At 38.5% G+C, this 18,039-nt stretch overlaps 1 protein-coding gene across 1 annotated transcript in view; it reads right to left on the bottom strand.

Annotated features, from left to right (window-relative positions):
• The window catches only part of LOC107673100 (ephrin type-A receptor 2-like), a 25,253-nt gene extending 7,714 nt beyond the window's left edge, over positions 1 to 17,539 (bottom strand). Inside the window, exons 1-11 of the mRNA XM_016466565.1 lie at positions 17,359 to 17,539; positions 16,638 to 16,705; positions 14,802 to 15,450; positions 4,753 to 4,908; positions 4,257 to 4,592; positions 3,144 to 3,268; positions 2,855 to 3,041; positions 2,103 to 2,202; positions 1,590 to 1,645; positions 1,380 to 1,505; positions 477 to 662 (exon numbers count right to left, since the gene is read on the bottom strand). Coding sequence (XP_016322051.1) covers positions 477 to 662; positions 1,380 to 1,505; positions 1,590 to 1,645; positions 2,103 to 2,202; positions 2,855 to 3,041; positions 3,144 to 3,268; positions 4,257 to 4,592; positions 4,753 to 4,908; positions 14,802 to 15,450; positions 16,638 to 16,705; positions 17,359 to 17,440 — 2,071 coding nt within the window. The 5' untranslated portion in view covers positions 17,441 to 17,539. The remainder of the gene's footprint in view (positions 1 to 476; positions 663 to 1,379; positions 1,506 to 1,589; positions 1,646 to 2,102; positions 2,203 to 2,854; positions 3,042 to 3,143; positions 3,269 to 4,256; positions 4,593 to 4,752; positions 4,909 to 14,801; positions 15,451 to 16,637; positions 16,706 to 17,358) is intronic.
• Between the last annotated feature and the right edge of the window lie 500 nt (positions 17,540 to 18,039).

Below are 18,039 nucleotides of genomic sequence, written 5' to 3'. Positions count from 1 at the left end.
AATAATTTATGACTATAATTTTAATACAAACATTTTTATATTTATACTATAAAATAAAACAATATTTTATTTTTACTTTCTTGAATTAAATAAAAAGTGTATAAAAATAATAAAAAGTATAATAAAAAGTGTGTATATACTGTATATATATATATATATATATATGCACTTTTTATACATTAGACAGACATATATATACAAACATATATATATATATATATATATATATATATACAGACATATATATGCACATTTTATTTTATATATATATTTATTTATTTTTTTTAATTAATTTTTTTTTTTTAAAGGGCTTATTTAATTATAATTATATCGTTATCTATTTGACAATTTAATCATAAATCACATTTTTTATTATCTAATAAATAATGAGAATTTTTACAAATATATTTATTTATTTATTTAAATGCAAATTTATTATAAAACTAGATGTAGACTACACTTGATAGGGCACTCACATTTGGTGACCACCCCCTCCAGTCGGATGATGTTCTGATGTGAGAACTGTCCCATGATGCTGGCCTCACTGAGGAAGTCCTGCCTCTGTTTCTCTGTGTATCCTGGCTTTAGCGTCTTTATTGCTACCGCTGTTTCCTTGCGACTGGGAGCTTTCAGAATTCCTCGATACACCTCTCCAAACTCACCTACAGCACAGCAACACAATCCACCAAATTGAGAGGCATACAGGCATCAGATAAGCAACACAACAAATGACAACACTTTAATCGTGCCTCATGACATATAGGGGTTATTTAAAAACATGAAGTAGGCGCTTTAAAATGATAACCAGCATGCATCTGGCCACGGAGAAGCCTATGAACATTAGTGAGTGGATTCATGGGAGGGGGTCAGAAGGGGCATGAGAATCTGTGCACAACAAGCAGACAAAAAGTGGACAAGGGAAACGCGACCACGGCGCACTGATCTTCTCATTTAAATTTGACATTTGATATATAGCCTATAAACACTTTAGGACTTAGGTCTAATTTAGCGGTTGTTTGTTTTATTTTTAAGTCATGATTAATTAACTCAGGTTTTTTTATAGCAGTACTCCTCCATGTGGGATATGAAAAAAACCTCCAGAGCGGGTTAAGAAAACAACACTAATTCAATTTGAATGACATTGGGAGGGGAAAAAAACGTCTTATTAATTACTACACTAAAAATATTCCAGCTCTAACATGTAAAGCTCGAATCAGACAATTTCTAATGTGCGCCTTGTTTTAAGCTGTCTCTCCAATGAACTGTAAAAAAGCTGTCACTCTCAATGAACTGTAACATAACTTCAAATCAATGAGTGTTGAAGAATGCATTCAAAACAGCCCCACAGCGGCTTGTCAGACTGCCATGGATGTACTAACCTGCTCCGATGACTTTCTGCTTTGTGATGTGACTAGGATGGATCTCGCTGGCAAACTTGAGCACCGCCGTGTTGGGGTCTTCATACGTGTGAGGATCAACGTAGGTCTTCAACGGCTTCAACTGGTCTGCATTGAAGAGAATTCGGGGAGAATTTAAGAGGAGGGGTTGTAAAAGAAGAAAGCCACCAAATGAAATTCAATGCCACTAACCTGGGCTGGAGAAATAGGCATCCTCTGGCCCTTGTCTGGTGTGAGAGTTTCTTCGCCTGTAGAAGAAAAACAACTCAATGAGTGCTCTGTTTTTCAGCAAACCCACAGATTTCTTTTCAGACTTGAGTTTTAAGAGTGGCCAGCGCTGGACCGGCTCCATTCAGTCGAGGAGTGCTTAGAAAAAAAGTGGTCTGTGTTTGCCAAGTGGTGACAGAGGTCTGGGTTATCACAGGGAACTACGAAGGGCTCAGGTCGCCTTCACAGAACTGCTACAATCCCGTCGCCTCTTGTCTTACACAATATGCCTGTCTGATTCATCTCCTTTCAAACACGCCTCTTGTTAAGATACACTTAGTGAGCAGTCAGCGAATCAAAAGTGGTAAGGAGCCGTGTGAGAGCGGTGAAAGGGAAACACTGAATGGATTTTTAAGGAGAAAGAAAAGGAACGGCTTGAAGGAGTGACTGGGGGAGAGGTACAAAGCCGGGTGTGTGCGTGAAGTGCTTGTTGCTAACCGTTTTCGCAGAAGCAGGACCACTACCACGATGAAAAGCATGACGCCTCCTCCGATTGCTGCCCCGAGGATCACTGCTGTGTTTCCTGGTTTTTGAGAAGCTGGGAAAACAACAACAAAGCAGCCAAGCAAATGAGTCATTCAAGAATAAAACACACTCCATAACATAAAAGAGCAAAGAAACATTATCTGTCACTTAACGACAAGTAGGTTATTAAAAAAAACAAAAAACAACACATTCTGACACTGATTCAAAAAAATAATCCATTCATAAGAAGAAAAACAATAGAACATTTTATTGTACAATTATATTAAAATGTATATTTTTTTAATTATAAAAGACCCAATGAATTTGCTTGCCCAGCACAGTCCTTTTGTCTGTGTTGATGTATTGCATTTTGAAACAGGAAATTTGGGCATAACTTGTCTTTATCGTGTTTGTCCCTTTTTTAAATAGCCAATATTATGTAGTTACGTCATAGCCATGAACTTGATTTGCTGGTGGTATTGGGGGCGGGACTTTCTCATTCTAGAGAACATTTGATTGGACTGTGTACAAATATCTGTGTAGTGCAGAATGAGTCATCAGTATTTTGGTTCATTTTCCACTAAGAAAAAGCCTGTACATTTTAAACAGTGAATTTTGTCAGTGTTTAGGTATGTGAACACATAAATGGCCTCAAATCCAGAGAACTGAAAGCCATAAATATACAATTTTGATTTCATAAAAGCAAACATTTTCACTTTGTTCACCTTGCGGGAGCGTTGAAAACTCCTGTTCCAAGCTGTAGCTGCCTGGGTTTCCTTCTGGGCTGAGAGCTTGAACTTTAAACAAGTAGACGGTGGAAGGAGACAGATCACTGATCTGAACCAAGTTCTTTTCCAGCACCAGCACAGTGTAGGTAGTGACCTTTCCATTGGCTATCTCCTCATCATTTTCCTGTAGACATGACAATGAAAGGAAGATGATGAAATGGAGAATAACATCATGGATCAAGATTTGCAGTTACGTATTAAGACTGAAATGGATATTGTAACTGACCTTTTTGCGATACATCAGTTCATAACGTGTGGCAACTGGCTTGGAACGGTGAGAAACAGACCACTGAAGCGACAGGCTGGTGGAGCTGCTGTCCACAAGATGCATCGCAGTCACTTTTGGGGGATCTGGGGGTAAAACAACAGTTAAGTTTGAGTCTCTGACGTATATGAGCTTGTTTATATTGTACACCCAAAACTTTTAAATCTGATCTTTAGGACTGTGTGCAAATAGTGAATGTCACATGGTTCGCTATAGTGAGGGGAAAATTGAGTGTAATTGGAAACAGTCCCAGTAAACACTGCACTTTCAATAGGGTTAGGAAAAAAAAGCTGAAATTCGATCTGACTGGAGTCAACGTACAGACTATAATTCACAAAATATCTGATTTTAATCGGATTTCAAACCACAAATGGATGTGGTTTGAATCAGGTTTGTAAACATCCGACTTTGTGTCTGTTTTTTGCTGTTTATACTACAAAAACTAAAACTATTAGATTTCTGCTGCATGTTTAAACCTTAATTAAAGCCTACTACTATAATTTTTAAAATATATATTTTTATAGTTTTCATTTCCCAAAGAAAAAATTGTGAAAATGAAATGAAAGAGTTAAAATTGAGAGACTGAAAATGAGAATGAAAAAAAAACAAAACTATTTTTTTTTTAAAGTTTGGGGTCGGTACAATTATTATAATTTTTTTTTTAAAGAAGTCTCTTATTCTCATCAAGGCTGCATTTAAGTAATCAAAATTTATTTGAAAAAGCATTAGTATTGTGGAATATTATTACAGTTTAAATAACCATTTTCTATTTTAATATATTTTTAAATGTAATTTATTCCTGTGATGGCAAAACCGAATTTTCAGAAGCCATTACTCCAGTCTTCAATGTCACATCATCCTTTAGAAATAAATGCTTTTATAAATTACAAATGTTTTTACTGTTACTTCTGATTAATTTAATGCTTAAAAATAAAAGTATTAATTTATAAATAAATACAAATCTTATTAACCCCATATTTTTGAACGGTAGAATTTTATTTATTTTTTTCTGTTAGTAAATCTGTTAAACTGGCCACTTTGCTTTCTACTACTGTGATCAGTTAGAGCACCGACCTGTATAATGTAAAGCAGTGTTGATGCTGCTGGTGGCTCTCTTATTGCTGAACTGGGACACTCCGCTCCGTGCCTCCACGGTGAAGGTGTAGTTCAAAAGGGGCTCCAGTTCACTCACAGTGACTCTGGTCTCCTTCAGGTCAGTGTTGCTTGGATCTAAACGCACTTTCTCGCCACAAGGCTGACATGCCCTCCCCTCACAACGCTCGCAAACCACAGTGTATGTGATATCACTGCGTCCGCCGGTGTCTGCAGGGGGCCTCCATGACAATTGAAGCCTGCCTATTGACATCTGAGCTGTGGTGGCCACCAGACTCTGAGGAGCGGAGGGTAAACCTGAGCAGACAAAGAGCAGACAAGCCTTTTATTTACCCATTCACCTGTACTGGTTTAGATAATCCCTACAGAAAAGAGTGACAGAGAAAGGATATTGTATGTAAATACAAAATGACAGCAACTAGCTCATGACAGGTGAGATGTAGAAGCAGCTTCTCACCAGAGCAAACGGCCGTTTTGGGGTCCTCAGTTGCTCGATAAAAGCCGTCCTTGCAGGTGCAGCTGGTGGCGCCATGACCTGAGGGCTGGGTGTTTTTTGGACAGGGTTTGCAGGCCTCACTGGACACTGACGATTTGAAGAAGCCAGACTGACATTCTGCAAGAAAAAAAAAAGCACATGTATGATGACTTGGATGAGGATGAGAGCAAATTGTGCAATTAAACTGCTCACAGCGTATATACATGTCAAGTGATCATCTATGTATGAACACAGTAAATTAACCTCCTTTGAAGATGTTTTTTGTTCTCTACAGCTTTTTTTTTTGTGCAAGAGTGCACAAAGTTGACAGAGCAAGACTAAGCACACTCCTACTCATCCTGTGTGAACCATCCCCCCCATTCTCTACAAACAGGACCAGTCATCCCACATTCCAGCACGGTACCTCTGCTCTCAAAACTCCACCACGAGAGAAAACAGAACAAAACGCATTAAAACCAACAGACAGGATGAATGCTGCATCTAACAAAGAATTCAATAAAGAAGAAGAATGCTGTTGTCAACCAAGTCTAGTAGATATTATACATTTAGACATACAGTATATACGTATCATATATTACATTATATTATTCATACAGTGATTATACATTATATTAGACATACAGTGGTCCCAAAAAGTCTTTGGACCACTAAGCCACACTTAAAAATACATGAATGTCTTTGCATTATATAACAAAATATTAAAGGGGTCATATGACGTTGCTAAAAAATAATTCTTTAAATATGAAAACGTACGTAAATACAACTTAACCACTGATTTCTAGTTGTGTCCTCTTTTGGAAGGCCAAACAAAGTAGATTCACTTTCATAACGAAACACACAGCGCCTTCACGTAACAATACCACAGCGAGAATCAAAGTTACGCCTTCTTTCTTTGCGTGAACATTTGGGCGGCGTTATGCAAATCTTCCCACACAGTGACATAGACATGTGGGGGCGTGTTTAAACAAGGCGTTTTAGGAGGGCGTGGACGAGTCTTAACTTTTATAAAGAATATCTCTTTGGGTTTGAGACTTTAGTCTTTGCAACTTTAGGGATCCTATCTATTCACGAACAGCTTGTAACACTCCAAAGTGAAAGGAAAACTTGAAATCGCATCATATGACCCCTTTAAATAATGTAGCATTTACTTGCAGCAGCACAATGACTTTACAAGATTTAGGTTTTACATGATAAATGTACTGTACAAAATTAAGTATTTGGACAGGCTGTGGTTGTCAGACATCACAGAACATGTCCATAGTTAATGTGATGAACTACACCTGTGGTTACTCCTCTAAATTGGACACCTGTGTAAACTTGAGGGGAAATTACATCATACATAACCTAAAAATTACCTTGAGGTCAGTTGGTTAAATGTCATAAAAGGTTTAAAATGTGAAGTCATTCAAGTAAGAATTGTGTGTTCAAGTGTGTCCAAAATCTGGGGCCACAAAAAATGTACGAAAAAAAAAAAGGATAATAAAAAGAATGTTGATGATTTACAACCGCATTCTATAATAAAAAAAACAAAAGGATTTGCAAACGTGTATGACTTGTAATCAAAATCTTTTCGGGGTCACAAAACATTTTGTTGATTAATTAAATTAAGAAAAAAAAAAGGATTTTTAAGCATAAATTTAGTCAATCAGACTTTGTAAATGTACAAACAGGAAGAAAAAGGAAGGTGTCCTCGGAATCTGTCTAGAAACATTCCAACATGCCCAGCTCATGTCCTTCCGCTGTCCAGACTCTCATTCACAATCCACCACCACCCTATGCACACACAAACACACACTGCTTCCGTTCTGAATCTGGCTCTTTCGTTTCTTGGAGCAGCCACATACAGGACCATTTATTTACTTTCACAATGAAGCTGTGATATCTGGTTTTCAGTTTCAAGAGCAAGTTTTATCAGTCAGGCAACAAGCTCAGACACACGCAAGGCTTAGATTATTGGTGGCAATATTACACAATCATGTACACCATGTGTCTGATCAGGTGAAATATCTGTATTTGTGTGTTGAAATACTGCCAGAGGCAAAGACAGTGTAATACTAGTAGAGAGATGATTACTGACATTTGCTCAAAAATGTCAGTATTAAGACACTTTGAAGAAGTGCGAAACATATACCTGTGATGAGGAAGTCTATCAGTATAAAACGCCATGCAGCAGCTTTTGCAGTTTCCCCACTTTTTTGTCTTCATTTTATTTATTATTTCCATTAAAAGATTTTTAATAGTACTATTTTAATACCTTAGTGTCAAATAAGAGAAGATGGATATTAGAATAAACATAATATTATAATAAAATATTATCTCTGTAATTATTTTATTTTAAATATATTTTTGCTTATAACCATTATTTATAATCACATTAGAAAATAATGTAGCTTATAATAAGCTAAAAAAATATATATATACTATTATAATAAATAAAGATCAAATGTGTATATTAATGCAATTTTTAAGTGTGGCAAAAAAATGAGCAAATACTTTTTGCAGTCGTTGTATTTCTGTAGCACAGTGGTCACATACCAAATCATTGTTTCCATTTTCTAATGGTTTGTTATCTGAAGATTTGCCAAACAGTTATAATTACAGAGTAGGGTGCTTCCTCCTTCCTGAATGCTTTGTATCAATTGAGGCCTTGTTTTGGATTGAGCCACTTGCTCTCCCTCACAGGAAGGGGGTTAACGGTGGTATACATTACCTCTAATATTTGAGAGCACGCATTCTCTTATTTCAAAAGAAAACTCGCAGCATGAAAAGAATTCAGCGTGGCAGCGAAGATCGAGCCAATGTGTTATTTATTCCTTCTTTCAAGTTGACTCCTCATCTTGTTTCTGTGCCAGCTGTTGTGGAGACTTTACTGCAACTCATTAACGCACCCCTCTGTGGAGGTGGGGATAGTGTGGGAGACAGGGGGACTGAGGGAGAGAGGGATAACGAGTCCTGGTGGGATTTGAAAGGAAAGGGGGGAGTAGGGGAAGAAAAAGAATTGTCCTATTCACAGCGAAGGGGGCCAAACAGCTGCTGCTGCGAACCCCGTTTCATATCGCCCCCCTCTCGGCTCTCCACTAGTAATCTCCAAATTCTTAAGTCCCCTCGCTTGCCGCATTGCCACATGTGAGCGTCTAGCACAACATTCGACGGCCCATTCAGTCCGGACAACAGGCGCAGAATGCCACTCAGGGCAGTGAGAGAGAAAACACTTGTTTCGAATAGTGTAGATGCCGCATGATGCGTTAATGCGCTGGCTGGCTTCTTAACAGCCACGGACAAAAACCTGATGGCGTTTGGAGGGCTGCTTTAATCCTTTTATGCAAAAAGTTTACAAAAGACTCAAAACTTATTCAAAACACTTTGTGTGTAAGGAATCAGATCTACGAACTTTTCAAGCCACAATGAAAAAAACGTGATGTAGGATTTGCTTTGAAACTATTTTCGCTCAGAAATTGATAGGAAATATAGGAAATAATTAAAATAAATTAATATTTCTTTGTGGAGGTTGTGTTTTTAGATTTTGTTTTTCTTTTCTTTCTTTTTTTACCAACAAAATAATACATATATTAATGTAACTATTTATTTTGTGTTTTCTAAATTCACTTAGGCGTAACAACACTGATTTGACGTAAAAAGAAACTAAAAACTAAAATAAATAGTTTTTGTCAGACAAAATAGTATTGATTTTTAATTTTTCTGCAATTAAATTAATTAAAAAAAACATTAAAATAATTACAAAGACAAAGCAAGTAACACACTGAATTAAATGTGAAATTTTGATGTATAAATACTGAAAGAGTAATTTTTTTTGTAAAATTTATTTACAATTTAGAAAAACTATTTTACATGGCAGAACTCAACTGAATTCTAAAGCTACTGTGGTGTTTTTAGCCAATGTTTCACTTTCCAAAATACTGCAGGAATGTGGTTCAGCGCGAGGGGCTTTGTCTTCGCGTTTTGGACACAACAGGAAGCAGGAAGCGCAAGGCTGACGCGTAGCTTCCTTTCTAAGGCAGCCAATCAAAGCATGCATGGACAGAGAAGGTGAATGTTAGACACACTCTGGAAAGGAGAAACTGGCTCATTCGCCAAAAGCGTAGCGAGAGGTCAGAGGCGAACAACGACTTATGGCTTTTGAGGAACGTTGATTATTTATGTAATACAAACTTCCCAGCAGAGATGCAGAGATGTGTCGGCCGTCTTTCATGGGCCCTGTCTCACTATCTGGCACCGAGAGCCCAGGCCATAAGAGCCTCTGAGTGACTGTTTGTTTATTGTGAGAGTAGCTGGATCCTGCTTGCCGATGACCTACTGGGGTCTGTGAGCCGTGTGGGTTGAGTGGAGCAGTCAGAGCGAAGACTGATGAGAGGGTGACATTAATGGACAGATGTATGGATGGATGGGTTGACAGAGAAGGGGAAGGAGGGCTGAATGAATGAGTGTTTACATGGCGGCGGGACAGCGCAAACCCCTCCAGGACAAGAGTTTGACAGGGGGGGTTTCGAATGAGAAAAAGGAAAGAAAAACAAAAGGCCTAGTCATTTAAACCTAGGCACAGAGGGGCTTACATGTTGCCCTAGGCAGAGTTGAGTTAAAGTGTGCTGCTCCGCCAGGTGTTGATGGCCAAGTAAAACAAACAGCAGAGCAGAGTGAGTGCGGACAGCGGCCAGGGGCTCGTTTCACAGGGGAAGAGGTTAAATTCAGACAGAGAGCCACTGAGAAAATAAAACATGCACGCATGAGAAAATGAAGATTAAGACAGCATGGTGCAATCATAAACATTGGTTTTCTGCAGCCTACAAGGAGGTGAAGACAACTTTACTACTCAGCTATATGTGCTGATAGCTCTAACTAATCTTTAAACAAACATATAAAATTAAGTTTACATATTTAATTATAATTATTGTTAGTTATATACTGTATATATAAAGTATCAATAATATTTATTATATTATTATAAATATTATAAAAAAATATATATTAAAAAGTATAATAAATATATAAACAATTATTTATAATAATATTTCTAATATCTAAACTTATTTTTTACTCTGCTGTGGTGTTGATATACTCGCCCATCAACACCTGGTGGAGCAGCACACTTTTAACTAATATATATTACATTAATTGTTTAATAAATAAATAAAACAACATTTTTAAGGTATGCACAATAAAAATAGATGAAATCAGGTTTCGGCCTATAGTAGTGATTTTTTATTTATCATATCAGTCAATGAGTCAATATTGAAAATTTGAAGTTGGATATTTTTTTGTTGATCTATCTGCTTCTGCCTATTATTAGAGTTTCTATCTATTTTTAGAAGTACTTATTTTTAAATACATGCATAACCAAGACAAAATAGTATTGATATTTATACCATCAGGCATGAAAATAAAATATTAAATAATGAAATAATTTTCAGATTTTCATTTTTTGCTAGTGTTTTTATATCAGTTCATCCCTAAATATTTTTGAGAGTTACTGAAAGTTGCATATACTAATTTTCCTACAAAAATGCATTTTCCACAGAACATGGTTGGACCACAAAATGGACCACAAAATGGTCATTGGAGTGGTTCTTCTGGTCAGACGGGACAAAGCCAGAGCTGTGAGTGTGTTTGTATGTATGGGGGGGGGATGCAGTGGTAACATGAAGCCAGCAGGGAGGGAATGGTCTCTAGGTGTGGTGAGAGCATTAGTGCAAAGGATTATCAGCCCAATGGAACAGTTGTAAGAGAATTACATCTACGCTTTACAATTCCACTCACTCTTTCATCTAGTCATTAACAGACACAATAAATGCTCTAATCCCTCTCTTTTCACACTTTCCACTCATTCTAAAGGAAAGAGGGCAAGAGGAAGAGAAGATGACAGCACACAAAAGGACACAAACACTGAGACTCATCCAGAAGATTTGTTAATTAGGAAAATAGTTAACTAAGAAACCTAAATATACTACAAAAAAAAACAAATCTCTCAACTGAATGGGCACAACCAGTGCTCTGGTTTGCTCTCGTTCTGACCCATACAAAACATCAGCCCATCGTCCAAACTTTGAGATGGCAACACAGATGGGAAAAGTCTGGTTAAGGCCAAAAATGTTAAGCAAAGGCATAAACAAAATTCCTTAATAGGTGGGAAATGAATAAGTGAATGAAGCCAGTGACCGAGAGTGACAATAGAAAACCCTGAGCGGACGAGTTGGAGGGTCACTGAGGATTAGCAGGCCTCCGGTTTCCGCTATAGCTTGTCCTGTTTCGGGGGACGCAGAGCTGACATGGAGGCAGGAAACTGCTGATCTCACATACTAGCAGCACAATACACTCAGCACATGCACACAATCCTAAAGTTCACTCCTCTTATGTAAAAGCCACAGTGTATATAGAGCGTCAAACCTAAATATTCCACCCCATTGGTGGACCAACTATGTCACTGAACTCAAAAAAGTACCAAATTATATACGCAAAAATGGCAGAATTGTACGTGACCAATTACTAAGGTGGAAAAATCCACACAATTCCCTCCTTATGGTAACTCGCTCACCTCCTCCTACATGGTCAACGCAAACATTTTGAGTTCCAGTGAGCATAGTTTCATTTAATTAGTATGTTTCAGCAGTCATTATCCTGAAATGATCAGAACAACCATGTCATCCACTCTCGTTTTGTTTGATGTTGGCACATAAGGTTGACAGAGGATCAAAGACGTCAACCAAACCCATTTGGAAGTGCTCCTCATTATCTAAACTTGCCCAGGCAAATGGTACTGCAATGGAAAGAACCAGCAATGAGTTGTTGTGGTTGACTGCTAGTTGAGTAAGATTAAGAATCCCATAGATGGAGATAAATGGTTTCTGTGGCGAATTGAATAAGGCAAAAGAAGAGGGCATTAGCATCACATAAAGCAGAGAATAATTACACCTCAGGGTACAGATTATCACTGCTTTCATCAACCCTGTTCTGATTTAGTGTTGTCACGGTACCAAAATTTCAGTATTCGGTACCGATACCAGTGAAAATCCACGGTTCTCGGTACCAATTTCGGTACCAAAGCAAAACACAAAAAGAAAAACAACCCGCGGCAACAGTGTTAAAGTAGCCCAATTCCGCGGGAAAACCACGGACTTGGCAACACTGGAAGAGGATAGCTTTCGTTTAGCGCATCAAGAACCCGGTTGACCGGGTACTCGGTACCACCGGTACTTAAGAAAACCTGGTACCGTAACGTTTTCATTTTTGTAGTATCGACTTGGTACCGAAATACCGGGTCTTTTGACAACACTAGATGGAATACTGCTGAACTATATTTAGCGCAAATTTTAAGCTTGCGCAATTGCTCATATTTTAGCTGAACATCTAATTTTTTACTTTTGTTTACTCGTAGCCCAGCAAACTCTGATATCTCACTTACAGAGGATTTCTGTATTCCACTTCTGCGCTGTCACCCAATGGCTCGAGGTATTCGAGTGCCCTTTGCACTTTCTCAATCAAGGAATTCCAAAATTTCACAACCCTTTGACCGTACACGTACATGTATGTGAGTCAGAGCTATCGTTTATTTAAAATGCTTTTGTATGTAAACTAGGGATGGCCTAAAAGCATCTATTTGTCTCTGGGAGACAGATGGGTATAAGCAAAGCTGTTTATTTACAAGACACCATTTGAAATCTCCCAGAAGAGGTTCAACAGTGTTTGCAGGGCCGTGTGAAAGTGGATGTTTAAACATTTAATACATGTCACTTCTAAGACCTGCAGTCAAGGCCAAAAATAACATTGTCATTGGAACAGCCAATAACAATAAATATAAACCATGCCTAGTTGGTTTAATTTGGGAAAACTCGAGGGATCACGATCAGTTTGAGAGAGGGTATAAAGGTGGGAAACTAAGAACAAGTAAACAAGAAATCAAGCAAGAAAAGAAAAGACCAGAGTAACAGGATAGGAAGAAGATCCATCCAAAACCAGTACTTATGGCTCTTGAGGACACACACCCAAGTCAATTACTACCCAGCCAGTCACTCACCACACATTATACACACAAAACTCTAACTTGGTCACCCATAACTCTGGGCTTAACATGTTCCAGTGCAGGAAAAGCCTTATTTACAGTAAAGCACAAGGATTTTTCTATGGAAATATAATGCAACTATGAAAGATTCAAGACCATCCGGCTTCATCAGTGTCTTGTTTTTCCTATAGATCAACCATATGGAGGCCAATAGCACTTTGAAATGTTCCAGAATCTATAGCTGTCCAACTCTGGCAACCTCGGTTTACTGTGAGTGACAGGGTGTGGGCATGAATTCCTAGTGCAGTCTAGCATAGGTCAGGCAGCACGTCTTTGTGTGGTCAACAAAGGTATGCGCTCTTTTATTCATGACTGAGAAAGGGTGTGTTTTATTAGTGGAAAACTGTGTCAGCGTCAATACTGATTAAACCACAGTGCCGCGTGCATGTCTGATATTTATATTGTTAAGAACTCTCACCACCACAGGACAGTTTGCCATCCTTTTCAGAGAACGAACGGTTGTCTGACCCCACCCACACATTTACCCATAGCCCCCTGATCTGGCTATTCGACAATGATTGCCTTTAATCAACAGTACATCCATCAACGTGAGTCAGCTCTGGCCTGGAGCTCTCCTCAGGGAATTCCTCAGGCCGGCAGTAGTTGGGAAGGCTCCTTAATAAACCTAGCAAGAATGCATCAGCCGAGTGAAAGAGGCGCTGGCAGGGGGGGTCTGCGGAGGGGGGCTTGTCTCTGAACACAGCACTACATTGTTCTGCTACCTTTACATTCCATTCTCCACCTTTCCTCTACAATCTCCTCCCTCTCCAAAGTCTGACACTTTATCTTTTCCCATTCTAAACCATGCACACACACCTGTTCCCACAATTCCTGGACTATAAAACAAGGAATGTGCGCGAACCAAAAAAATGCATGCACATGAGCTTGGCCACTGTAATGTGTAACCGCTACAATTAAGAAATTGTTACCCAGATGCCCTGTTTGAAACTTTGCTGTCATTAGAGTTTCACTTGCCTGTATTTTACCTGTCACTGCATGTGGCTGAACTGAGGAAATATGTTAAAGTGTTGAGGTTAGAGGACGTTTAAAACGGAATTATTCTAATCAAGTCCCAACATGCCAGTGCTCTCATTTCCACAGTCACAAAGCACTTTAGGACTGTCACATGGCTGATCTTGCTCTGGTGTGGCAGGGATAAGAACACACGAGGAGAAAAAACAACAACAACAGGTGACTGTGACATACGCCTAATAAAAATGAGAAATTGTCACATCCTCAATGCGAGATTTAGGCCTAAAGCTGTAATTGAAACGTTCTGCCTAAAGCACAATAGGTTTGCAAAAGTCGTTGACGTCTGAACTTGTGTTTTAAGGAATGCTGGGGGTTATGGGAGTCAAACGCACAGTGAAAAAGAGCAAACAGGTTTCAAAGCACTTGAAATTTTAAGAGTGACAGCATGAACTAAATGGCTGATGAGCAACTTAAAATGTGTAAAATACAGTGTCTAGAAAGTACGCTACATTTTACAGAGGTATAAAGAACAAAAATTCTCTCTCTCTCTATATACTGTATATATATCCATCTGTATATATAGCCAATCATTATTACAAGCAACTTAAAAAGTGAAAAATATAGTGTGTGAAAAGTATGCTACATTGTAGAAAATGAGAGCCATTAAAGAAAAGGAAAAAAATCCTTTTTATAATATTTCTTAGTATTTCTTATATACAGTGCTGAAAAATAATCACAAGCCACAAGCATGTATGGTAAGGATAGACAAAATTCACAATAATACAAAACATTTTAGTAAAATAATACAGTAATTTATATAATGATATACTACAACTGAATGCTAATCATAATCTATGTGGAAGTCTAGTCAATATTCAAATTCCTGACCCAAACCAGAAATCTTAAGTGACAACAGCTGGTGCTGGACTCAGCCTGTGGAAACCAAACAAAGAAACTTATGTCTTACCTTGGCATGCATCGTTCATGGCTTCGAACCCAGGTCTGCACTGGCATTGGCTCACAGGTACCACCCATTCCCCATCCGTGGTGCAATAAATGCGAGGTTGGTCCTCGCTTACAGCATTTGAGACGCAACTTCCAGCCACCTCCCGTAGGGCTTGATTCTCTCCCCCTGCCACAGTCTCAGGGAACTCTGCCAAGCTCTTCACTGTTGCTGGACAAGTTTTATAGTAAACCCTGACAGAGTAGATGGCGACGCAGGCCCCAATGTCCTGGAAGGCCAAGTAGAAGCCCTTGCGAGAAAGATTATCCACTACTTTTGTCTCAATGTTCATCTTCATCTCCCCAAGGCTGGATATTTCATCTGGAGCAATGGTGGCCACTTTGCGGAACAGGCCTTTGCGGAAAGCAGTGCCAATGTCCGCGTCGGCCTCAGAGGCGTACAAGTTAAAGGTCTCCTTGCAGATAAGCGAGTCTGCATTGAAAGAGTTGCAATCACGGACTACAAATCGCAGCTCCACGAAGACCCGAGAGGCTGTGGGGTGGCGCTGGATGAATGTAGTACGAAGCCAGTTGTCTTGTTCTCGTTCCTCCACGTTACATATATAATAGTTATACAACAGAGAGCCATTCACAGCCCGCTGGCCTATCTCCCACTGCAACGTGAAATAAAAAAATGGATGTTAGCAAGAAATCAAAACCAAGATTGTGGAAACAAAATTTCAAAGAAAAGATGCCAGCGAATGCTGAGGACAAAAATAACACGAAATGTCCTGACCGTGGAATTTTAAGTAGTAGTGAGGATGCTGGTCAATTACCCACCAACTTCTGGCAAGGAACAATGCAGAAGTCTTTCTATTGCATGACTGATGTAATGTGCTGTAACATATCTGTTCACATGCAGTGTGCATGTGTGTTCTTAGCTCTAATTTCATGTGCACCGTGATATTAATTACAGGAGAGGTGCATTGTTTTCGTAGTGTGTGGTATGGCAGTAAAACGGTCTCTGCAACGAATGCTTCCATATAAAATGAACTTTGTGGTTTAGGCTAAAGCATTACATACATTTAAAAGACATTGAACTCTTTAGATAAACAGCAGCTCATTAAGAGTGCAGTTAACTTTCTATAAAGTTGAACATGCTGACACCTTGTTCACATTCTTAATTTATCAGCTTTTTCCATGAGAGTCTAAAGGAAAATGCTTGAGATTTAATTATTTTGCGTGCATTTGCTTTTTCCACGTTTTAAGGTATTGGTGGGAAGGAAACTTAACAAGTCTGTACTTGCCATCCCAGATCATTCCCTGCTGGAAACCCCAGTAGCTCTTTTGGAACATGGTTTTAAAATACACTAGCTGATCTAACCTTGTCAACCAGCTATCATTCCTTAATACCCAGCTTGACTACCCTAAGAAACTGTGACCAATACGGTTCGTTGCTGGTCCAAATTGGTCTATACCAGTTATAAACCAGCTACCACGTTATAAAGCACATCCTTTTGATTTCAAAACCAGTTACGCTTCTAAATTCTAGTTAACATTATAGCTTCTTCAGCTCAAGTCACAAAAAGCACCATATGCGCCAACCTTTAAAAGTTAATTACACCCTCAGTTTTACAGTCGCTAACACAGGGCTTTGAAATCGCACGAGCCTACAAGTGTTCAGCAGGCAAAGTATGTGCAATCCTCGAAACTTTTCCAGGAACGTTTTGAGGGTAAAGTCTGAATTATACGTGTCCAATAAGGAAAAACCTGTTCAGTCAAAAATGACAAACAAACGAAAAGAAATACAGCCCATATAACTGAAGGTTCTTACAGTAGAAGTAGCCTACAGTAAACTCACCCCGTGCTCTACAGGCGATGTCAACCAACCCAACTCTGCTCCCGAAGCCACCATATCCAACAGCACCTCTGTGACAATAACGCAAAAATATCATGTTAAATATTTTTGTCAGGATACACAACAGCAGTAATTGATACAGCAACAATAAAGTAAATGCATACAGGAATACTACTAGAAACAAACGTGGAAATTATGTCTGCTGCAACTATTAGGCTACTAATTAAAATAATAATAATTTAAAAATAACAAAATAAAAATTCATAATAGAAAGACTCGTTGCAAAGTCCGGTTAGTAGGCTAGCCTATGTTTCGTTGCTACTTTCACTCTTCGCTTATAAATATACTTCACTAGAATGTTTTACGTTCGCGTGAGATAGCCTACATTAAATGCGACATGCTATTTAGATATAAAACAGCCTATTAAAGGCATATATTACATTTTAAACAATTTCAACAGTTCGAGGTAACCTATTAAAACTTACAATGAAATTTTACGCACAAACTTGCACCAGATCGACGAAACCAGTAGCTATTAAATATTTCTCAAACAGGTTGATTTAACACTATGCCAAACATCGCAACAATGAAAATGATTTCCATAGAGACGTTTAGGTAGCTATACACGGCACAGTAGGCTACAAAGCTTTAAACTAGTTTAAACCATGTGTGCGAGATCCTGAGTGAGAAGTTTAGAAAGTTTGAAAGAATAAATTCCACGTACCTTCCTTTTTCTGAAGAGAAATAAATACAAAGTTCATAAATACACTGACAAATAAAATACGCTTAACCCGTCTGTAATCCATTTTGTGTTCGGAGTGGACAGTGATGTTGTCTGCTCCACGCTCAGTCCAGTTGCTGCTCCAGCTGCGCTCTCGACAGACTCATATTGTGAGAAACGCGGAGCTTCATGAACCCCGCCCGCTGGAATGTGATCGACGTCTTTATAGGAAGGTGGTCATGACTCATGGACATACAGTCTATGGCATTGACGTGTATGAGTTCCGTGCTGGGACCCCGCCTCTGACTTTTCTTTCAGCGTGTAGCTTACCTGTAAAATGTACAGTAGGCTAGGCAATCAAATGGATGTAGCTATCTCCCCTTTAAATGTTTTCTTTTTCTCCTATCCATGTCAAAGATCATGATTTTCTCAGCAGTAGCCCAACAATTAAAACCATACAACAAATGCCATCATTTTTTACATTATATTTTGAACTGATATCCAATGCATTGTAGAAATAAACTATTAAAGTAAATTTTGTCTTTAATTTATAGCATTTATTTTTCATTTATGTCATGTTTATCGTTTAAAAAAAAAAAGCAAAATTGTGTTTTGTGTTCTCGCTTTCAGTTCAGACGAAAAACATTTTCTTTTTGAAAAATTAGGGTGTATAAACGATGACAG

This window comes from Sinocyclocheilus anshuiensis, unplaced genomic scaffold (genome assembly GCF_001515605.1).
Source record: "Sinocyclocheilus anshuiensis isolate Anshui unplaced genomic scaffold, SAMN03320099.WGS_v1.1 scaffold364, whole genome shotgun sequence".
In the NCBI taxonomy this organism is placed as follows: Eukaryota; Metazoa; Chordata; class Actinopteri; order Cypriniformes; family Cyprinidae; genus Sinocyclocheilus; species Sinocyclocheilus anshuiensis.
This window is presented reverse-complemented; position numbering and strand designations above follow the sequence as displayed.